At 44.3% G+C, this 9995-nt stretch overlaps 1 protein-coding gene across 1 annotated transcript in view; it reads left to right on the top strand.

Annotated features, from left to right (window-relative positions):
* The first annotated feature begins 449 nt into the window (after positions 1 to 449).
* The window catches only part of SYNPO2L (synaptopodin 2 like), a 40996-nt gene continuing 31450 nt past the window's right edge, over positions 450 to 9995 (top strand). The window contains exon 1 of the mRNA XM_056848253.1: positions 450 to 557. Within this exon, the coding sequence (XP_056704231.1) occupies positions 450 to 557 (108 nt within the window). The remainder of the gene's footprint in view (positions 558 to 9995) is intronic.

Raw genomic sequence — 9995 nt, 5'->3', positions numbered from 1 at the left:
AGGCCAAGCAGGAGACAAAGCTCTGGAAAGAGACAGGACAGGGTGGGGGTGAGCTATTTTGAGCCCTGCGCCTGGTGAGATATGCAGGGTCTATTGCGGGTCAGCAGAGGAGTTGGGGGGAGAGAAGAGTAGCGAGGGTGAGATTGACAAGGTGCATGTGCAAAATGCCTCTGGCCTCTGACCAAAAGTGGAATCAGAACTCCTGGTGACAGTCAGCTCAGCAGCAGCTGGTCCAGAAGGGTGGCGGGCGCATGCCTGGCTGGAGGAGAATCTCCTGTGCTGGAGCAAAGAGGGGGAAGGGGAGGTGGGGGCTTTAGTGGGGGCTCCAGGAGGTGGGTGCCGCTCACAGGAATGGAGGCCGGAGCCACCGTCTCGTAAGAACCGGAGGACAGTCCAAAAGAGAAGAAGGCCTTTGCCATCTGAGAGGAGAAGGGGAAGGGGCTGCAGTCATGGGAGCTGAAGAGGAAGAAGTCGTGGTCACTCTTTCTGGAGGGGCCCCCTGGGGCTTCCGGCTGCAGGGGGGCTTGGAACAGAAAAGACCCCTTCAAGTGTCAAAGGTAGGAGAGGCAGCTGTTTTGCCTTAAAGCTACAACCCTTTGCACACCGTCTCAGGGCAGGACTTCAGAGCGGGGCATGGGGGGAGGCAGCCCCAGGGGGAGCTTTGTGTGCAGCCAGTGTTTGCATTAGTGTGTGGACCATCCTTTGTATTTTTCAAGTAAGTTTCTAGTTCTCATGATTAGAGATAAGTAGTCAGCCCATCTCAGATGTGGTCACAATCTAGAGGTAGATCCAGGATCAGGGGAGCATGCTGAATATATGAGGTGCCGTGGCAGACAGGCAGGATAAATGCTGCTGCAGCCGTCTTGCTTGGGGGCTCCCTAGAGGCACCTGGTTGGCCCCTGTGTGAACAGACTGCTGGACTTGGTGGGCCTCGGTCTGATCCAGCAGGGCTTTTCTTATGTTCTTTTGTTCGTATGAGATTCTTTTTTAAAGACCTGCCAACTATTGTTTGCCCCTTCCTGGTCAATGGAAATATTTGCAGGTTTCTGATAGTCTTTTCTCCTGTAACAATTTCCCAATATGGCACCCGGTAGGCAAGAAAAGAATCCTCCTCATTTTGGCGCAAGACTTTTGAGCTGCTCCACGGTAGCTTTGGCGAGTCAGCTGTCGCTCGGAGTGTTTAAGGAAAGTTGTGTTGATATATCGTTTATGAACGAGTGTCTGTCAGTAGATGGCTTAGTAACATCCAAGATGAAAAGAGCGTTTTGAAATGCAGGGCCACCGAAGCACGTGTGCAAATTATCAGTCTGTGCGCTGCAGAATGTCGTTGGCGCGTACCCACAGGCCCCAATCCTGCTAAAGTCAGCCATGCCTAATTTCGTACTGAAATCAAAGGGACACGTTACTCACGCCTCTGTGCTGTCAATGTAGGGTTGCCAACCTCCAGGTGATGGCTGGAGATCTCCTGCTATTACAACTGATCTCCAGCCAATAGAGATCAGTTCACCTGGAGAAAATGGCTGCTCTGGCCATTGGACTCTATGACATTGAAGTCTGATAAATCCAGAAATGGAGAATGCCCCTGATGGCAATTCTTGTTTGTACTGAGTATTGCAACTGTTAAGGAATTAAACCAGCAGCCACAAGAAGTTCCTCAGTCAGACATCGCTGCAGGAATCAGCCCTGCACTCACAATCATTGCTGTACATTGTAATAATGTCATTGCAACAGGAAACTTTGTGACGCTGACCGAAGAGTCTCTTCTATGACCCAGGAAGAGAACACCAATTGCTAGGGTTGCCAGCTATGGATTGGGAAATTTCTGCAGATTTGGGGGTGGAGAATGGGGAGGGGAGCAACCTCAGCAGGGATGTGATGCCACCGTCCCAAGCAGCCATTTTTTTCTAGGGGAACTGATCTCTAATAGGGTTGCCAACCTCCAGGTGCTAGCTGGAGATCTGCTATTACAACTGATCTCCAGCCGATATAGATCACTTTGCCTGGAGAAAATGGCCGCTTTGGCCATTGGACTCTATGGCATTGAAGTCCCTCCCCTCCCCAAACCCTGCCCTCCTAAGGCTTCACCCCAAAAACCTCCCACCCGTGGCAAAGAGGGTCCTGGCAACCCTACCCAAAAACCTCCCGCCTGTGGTGAAAAGGGACCTGGCGACCCTAGATCTCTAACCTGGAGACCAGCTGTAATTCCAGGAGCTCTCCAGGCCCCACAGGGAGGTTGGCAACCCTGACCATTGCTTTAGTGCTTACAGTACTGAGGCACTGCATTGGGCTTGAGGCTGCAGGCAAAATGGTTTGGTAGAAATAACCTGTTGAAGTGAGCCGTAAAGCATCTCTGGAAGGGCCTGGCTATCTCTGGAACACCATCAGAGAGCGAATCTGAGGGAGGTGAGGGGCGTTTTAGGAGTTGTCCCACATGACGCAGTGCCACAAGGGAGGGAAATTTACGTACTTATGAATAATCTGCCTTTCTCACTGGGACTCCAGGTGGATGTTGGGTTGCCAGGTCCCCCCTGGCCCCACTGGCAGGGGATGGGGGGGTAGGGTTGCCAGTTCCCGGTTGGGAAACTCCTGGAGATTTGGGGATGGAGCCTGGGGAGGACGGGGACCTCAGTGGGGTCCGATGCCAGAGAGTCCAGCCTCCAAAGCCGCCATTTTCCCCAGGGAAACTGATCTCTATAGCCTGGAGAGGAGCTGTAATTCCAGGGGATCCCTGGGTCCCACCTGGAGGCTGGCATCCCTAGGTGGATGGATTACATAATACATCAGTACAATACAAAGGATGAAGAGACATCTCATAAACAATGTAGTAGGACTAGGGTTGCAGAAATCTGAAACAAGAAATAAGTATTAAACATGACACGCTAAATGACGCAAAAATGATATTACATAAGAAGAAATATAATGCAAGAAGAACAAGATAAAAACATACAGTAACAGATAATACACACAGTTAGACTCAAGCCCAGCAGCACCTTAGAGACCAACAAGAGTTTGCCACGGCCTGCCTCTGCATAGCAACCCGGGACTTCCTTGGTGGTCTCCCATCCACATACTAACTAGGGCCAGCCCTGCCTAGCTTCCGAGATCTGATGAGATCAGGCTAGCCTAGGCCACCCGGGTCAGCGCCCAATCATTTTTTGCCAACTTTTAAAATTACAGCATATATTGAATTCTCAGCCACCAAGCAAGATGAACTTACTAGGTCTTGTAAACAGAGGCCTTTCATGCATAGCTGTTTCCCTCGCAGTCACCCCTCCAACGGTTTTGGGTCTTTGTGTCGATTGCGCGTGCCATTTCCGACCATCGGAGGCCGCCTCGCTCTCCCCCCCGGCATTTCCCTGCTTTTTGCCTGCGTTTTCAAATTCGAGATAAAACAAGTCCCTGAAAACGCGGGGAAACGGCAGGGGAGGGGAGTGAGGTGACCTCTGACGGTCGGAAACGGCACGAAGAATCAACACAAAGGCCCGAAGTCGTCGGAGGGGTGACCGCGATGGAAACAGCTGTGCATAAAAGGCCAAAGTAATTTTGAGAGCGGATGATGTCACCGCCAGCCATGGTGGTGTACCAGTTTGAGCACCAGGTCTCTCCCCAAATATTTTGCTTAGGTAAGGTGAAGCTTGCTGGGGAATAGGGGCCCAAGCTGGAAAACGATTCAGATTGTTCAGGGTTTCATGAGAGTGAAGAGGAAGCAAAGTGTCGGGTGCTTTAAATATCCCAGCGAAACCAGCTGCCCCTGCAGCGGCAGGAACCTGAGCTTCCATTGAGGACTTCCGTAGCAATCCCCTCTCCCCCCCCCACCCCCAACTTGGTCTCTTTTCCAGTATTGGCCACTCTGGGTGTTCAAAATATTGTCGAAGGCTTTCACGGTCAGAGTTCATTGGTTCTTGTAGGTTATCCGGGCTGTGTAACCGTGGTCTTGGAATTTTCTTTCCTGACGTTTCGCCAGCAACTGTGGCAGGCATCTTCAGAGTAGTAACACTGAAGGACAGTGTCTCTCAGTGTCAAGGGTGTAGGAAGAGTAATATATAGTCAGAAAGGGGTTGGGTTTGAGCTGAGTATTGTCCTGCAAAAGTATTGTCCTGTAAGTATCAAGATAATGTGCTAATGAGGGTATGGTATGTTAATATGGAACCATTGTATCCTGAAGTGATCTGTTAATGTGTGTAATCCAAAACTAATCTGTATGGCTATTGTTGAATGTTGTCTTTGTCTGGAGGTTTTTCAGGGCAGGAAGCCAAGCCTTATTCATTCTTAAACTCTCCTCTTTTCTGTTAAAGTTGTGCTGATGTTTATGAATTTCAATGGCTTCTCTGTGCAATCTGACAAAATAGTTGGTAGAATTGTCCAGTCTTTCAGTGTCTTGGAATAAGACCCTGTGTCCTGTTTGTGTCAGTCCATGTTCAGCCACTGCTGATTTCTCAGGTTGGCCAAGTCTGCAGTATCTTTCATGTTCTTTTATCCTTGTTTGTATGCTGCGTTTTGTGGTCCCGATGTAAACTTCTCCACAGCTGCAAGGTATACGATATACTCCTGCAGAGGTGAGGGGGTCTCTTTTGTCTTTTGCTGATCGTAGCATTTGTTGTATTTTCTTGGTGGGTTTAAACACTGTTTGTAGGTTATGTTTTTTCAAAAGTTTCTCCATCCTATCAGTGACTCCTTTAATAAATGGCAAGAATACCTTTCCTATGGGAGACTGTTTTTCTTGAGTTTTCTGATTTTTGTTTGGTTTAATGGCCCTTCTGATTTCATTCTTGGAGTAGCCGTTTGCTAGCAGTGCGTGATTTAGATGATTAGTTTCTTCCTTGAGAAACTGTGGTTCACAGATCCGTCTTGCACGGTCCATTAATGTTTTGATTATTCCTCTTTTCTGTCGGGGGTGGTGGTTGGAGTTTTTGTGTAAGTAGCGATCTGTGTGAGTTGGTTTCCGGTAGACCTTGTGACCTAACTGAAGGTTTGTTTTACGGATGACAAGGGTATCAAGAAATGGGAGTTTACCCTCAATTTCCTTTTCCATGGTAAACTGAATGTTTGGATGGATATTATTAAGATGGTTTAGAAAGTCCATTAATTTTTCTTCACCATGGCTCCAAATGGTAAATGTATCATCTACGAACCTGAACCAGACTGTAGGTTTGTAAGGTGCTGATTCTAATGCTGTCTTTTCAAAATATTCCATGTAAAAGTTTGCTATTACTGGACTGAGTGGACTTCCCATAGCTACTCCATCAATCTGTTCATAAAATTCTTGATCCCATAGGAAATAACTTGTTGTCAAACAATGGTGAAATAAGGCTGTTATATCTTCTGGAAAAATCTGGTTAATCAATGAGATTGTGTCTTTTACTGGAACCTTGGTAAAGAGGGATACAACATCAAAACTGATTAATATATCCTTTGGATTGAGTCTTAACGGACTGATTTTGTTGATGAAGTGAGTTGAATCTTTGATGTAAGAAGTGGTTTTTCCAATGTGGTCCTGTAGGAGGGTGGTCAAATATTTAGCTAATTCATATGTTGGGGAACCAATGGCACTCACGATGGGTCGGAGTGGAACGGAATCCTTATGAATTTTAGGTAGTCCATATAATCGTGGTGGTTGTGCTTCAGTCTTGCATAGTTTTCTGTGTGTGTCGGGATGAAGAGTGGAATTCTTGATCAGAATGCTAGTTTTCCTGGTAATTTTGCAAGTTGGATCTCGTTTTAGTTTTTTGTATGTGGCAGGGTCCAGAAGTTCCTCAATCTTCTTTTTGTATTCTTCTGTTTTCATGATCACTGTGGCATTGCCTTTGTCAGCTGGTAGAATAATGATTTCTGGATCTGCATTGAGGGTCTTGATGGCGTTTCTCTCCTTGCGTGTTATATTGCTAGCAGTCCGTTAAGACTCAATCCAAAGGATATATTAATCAGTTTTGATGTTGTATCCCTCTTTACCAAGGTTCCAGTAAAAGACACAATCTCATTGATTAACCAGATTTTTCCAGAAGATATAACAGCCTTATTTCACCATTGTTTGACAACAAGTTATTTCCTATGGGATCAAGAATTTTATGAACAGATTGATGGAGTAGCTATGGGAAGTCCACTCAGTCCAGTAATAGCAAACTTTTACATGGAATATTTTGAAAAGACAGCATTAGAATCAGCACCTTACAAACCTACAGTCTGGTTCAGGTTCGTAGATGATACATTTACCATTTGGAGCCATGGTGAAGAAAAATTAATGGACTTTCTAAACCATCTTAATAATATCCATCCAAACATTCAGTTTACCATGGAAAAGGAAATTGAGGGTAAACTCCCATTTCTTGATACCCTTGTCATCCGTAAAACAAACCTTCAGTTAGGTCACAAGGTCTACCGGAAACCAACTCACACAGATCGCTACTTACACAAAAACTCCAACCACCACCCCCGACAGAAAAGAGGAATAATCAAAACATTAATGGACCGTGCAAGACGGATCTGTGAACCACAGTTTCTCAAGGAAGAAACTAATCATCTAAATCACGCACTGCTAGCAAACGGCTACTCCAAGAATGAAATCAGAAGGGCCATTAAACCAAACAAAAATCAGAAAACTCAAGAAAAACAGTCTCCCATAGGAAAGGTATTCTTGCCATTTATTAAAGGAGTCACTGATAGGATGGAGAAACTTTTGAAAAAACATAACCTACAAACAGTGTTTAAACCCACCAAGAAAATACAACAAATGCTACGATCAGCAAAAGACAAAAGAGACCCCCTCACCTCTGCAGGAGTATATCGTATACCTTGCAGCTGTGGAGAAGTTTACATCGGGACCACAAAACGCAGCATACAAACAAGGATAAAAGAACATGAAAGATACTGCAGACTTGGCCAACCTGAGAAATCAGCAGTGGCTGAACATGGACTGACACAAACAGGACACAGGGTCTTATTCCAAGACACTGAAAGACTGGACAATTCTACCAACTATTTTGTCAGATTGCACAGAGAAGCCATTGAAATTCATAAACATCAGCACAACTTTAACAGAAAAGAGGAGAGTTTAAGAATGAATAAGGCTTGGCTTCCTGCCCTGAAAAACCTCCAGACAAAGACAACATTCAACAATAGCCATACAGATTAGTTTTGGATTACACACATTAACAGATCACTTCAGGATACAATGGTTCCATATTAACATACCATACCCTCATTAGCACATTATCTTGATACTTACAGGACAATACTTTTGCAGGACAATACTCAGCTCAAACCCAACCCCTTTCTGACTATATATTACTCTTCCTACACCCTTGACACTGAGAGACACTGTCCTTCAGTGTTACTACTCTGAAGATGCCTGCCACAGTTGCTGGCGAAACGTCAGGAAAGAAAATTCCAAGACCACGGTTACACAGCCCGGATAACCTACAAGAACCAATGAACTCTGACCGTGAAAGCCTTCGACAATATTTTGAACGCCTCTACGGGGAGGAAATATTTCAACAGACCCGGAGATTGGAAACACTTCGGAACAAGAAAGCACATCTACTTTGTTCTTTAACTTTTCTACTGCGATGCAGAGACACTGGAACCATTCCATCTTTTCTCACAAGTAAAAGAATCTTTAAAACTTCACGAGCTAACCGCATTTATGACCATCTAGAACGGGCTCTCTTACGAGAGAGAATTCACACTACCCGCAGAGAACTTGCTGCCACAGACAAGGAGTTGTTTTACTTACATATCAATACTAGCCACAAAATGAGAAGCCATGATTGGGACAAGATTGATAATCTCACCTACAGAAAAATGGAACAGGGGTTAACCAGCCATACTTCCAGACAGAAGCAAAAGTTTAACAAATTACAGGAAAGAAGACAGAACAGTCCAAAACTTGACAACAAATGGATTATCTTCAATCTGACAGACCGACAACTCTCACCTGAAGAAACTTCCATCTTAGCTAAGGGAGGAAACTTTGCAGTCACTCCCACCCAAATTCCAGTGGAAGACATCATTGCAAATGTAGAATCTGCCATTCGTAATCTACCTGAAGAAGATGCTGAGGAAATAAGAGGAGAGACAGCAAGAATTCTACGAAAAGCAAAGCCCCCTGCTAGCAATATAACACGCAAGGAGAGAAACGCCATCAAGACCCTCAATGCAGATCCAGAAATCATTATTCTACCAGCTGACAAAGGCAATGCCACAGTGATCATGAAAACAGAAGAATACAAAAAGAAGATTGAGGAACTTCTGGACCCTGCCACATACAAAAAACTAAAACGAGATCCAACTTGCAAAATTACCAGGAAAACTAGCATTCTGATCAAGAATTCCACTCTTCATCCCGACACACACAGAAAACTATGCAAGACTGAAGCACAACCACCACGATTATATGGACTACCTAAAATTCATAAGGATTCCGTTCCACTCCGACCCATCGTGAGTGCCATTGGTTCCCCAACATATGAATTAGCTAAATATTTGACCACCCTCCTACAGGACCACATTGGAAAAACCACTTCTTACATCAAAGATTCAACTCACTTCATCAACAAAATCAGTCCGTTAAGACTCAATCCAAAGGATATATTAATCAGTTTTGATGTTGTATCCCTCTTTACCAAGGTTCCAGTAAAAGACACAATCTCATTGATTAACCAGATTTTTCCAGAAGATATAACAGCCTTATTTCACCATTGTTTGACAACAAGTTATTTCCTATGGGATCAAGAATTTTATGAACAGATTGATGGAGTAGCTATGGGAAGTCCACTCAGTCCAGTAATAGCAAACTTTTACATGGAATATTTTGAAAAGACAGCATTAGAATCAGCACCTTACAAACCTACAGTCTGGTTCAGGTTCGTAGATGATACATTTACCATTTGGAGCCATGGTGAAGAAAAATTAATGGACTTTCTAAACCATCTTAATAATATCCATCCAAACATTCAGTTTACCATGGAAAAGGAAATTGAGGGTAAACTCCCATTTCTTGATACCCTTGTCATCCGTAAAACAAACCTTCAGTTAGGTCAAAAGGTCTACCGGAAACCAACTCACACAGATCGCTACTTACACAAAAACTCCAACCACCACCCCCGACAGAAAAGAGGAATAATCAAAACATTAATGGACCGTGCAAGACGGATCTGTGAACCACAGTTTCTCAAGGAAGAAACTAATCATCTAAATCACGCACTGCTAGCAAACGGCTACTCCAAGAATGAAATCAGAAGGGCCATTAAACCAAACAAAAATCAGAAAACTCAAGAAAAACAGTCTCCCATAGGAAAGGTATTCTTGCCATTTATTAAAGGAGTCACTGATAGGATGGAGAAACTTTTGAAAAAACATAACCTACAAACAGTGTTTAAACCCACCAAGAAAATACAACAAATGCTACGATCAGCAAAAGACAAAAGAGACCCCCTCACCTCTGCAGGAGTATATCGTATACCTTGCAGCTGTGGAGAAGTTTACATCGGGACCACAAAACGCAGCATACAAACAAGGATAAAAGAACATGAAAGATACTGCAGACTTGGCCAACCTGAGAAATCAGCAGTGGCTGAACATGGACTGACACAAACAGGACACAGGGTCTTATTCCAAGACACTGAAAGACTGGACAATTCTACCAACTATTTTGTCAGATTGCACAGAGAAGCCATTGAAATTCATAAACATCAGCACAACTTTAACAGAAAAGAGGAGAGTTTAAGAATGAATAAGGCTTGGCTTCCTGCCCTGAAAAACCTCCAGACAAAGACAACATTCAACAATAGCCATACAGATTAGTTTTGGATTACACACATTAACAGATCACTTCAGGATACAATGGTTCCATATTAACATACCATACCCTCATTAGCACATTATCTTGATACTTACAGGACAATACTTTTGCAGGACAATACTCAGCTCAAACCCAACCCCTTTCTGACTATATATTACTCTTCCTACACCCTTGACACTGAGAGACACTGTCCTTCAGT

This window comes from Euleptes europaea, chromosome 4 (genome assembly GCF_029931775.1).
Source record: "Euleptes europaea isolate rEulEur1 chromosome 4, rEulEur1.hap1, whole genome shotgun sequence".
NCBI lineage: Eukaryota > Metazoa > Chordata > Lepidosauria > Squamata > Sphaerodactylidae > Euleptes > Euleptes europaea.
Note: the sequence above shows the minus strand (reverse complement) of the source record. Positions and strands in the feature narration are given on the sequence as shown.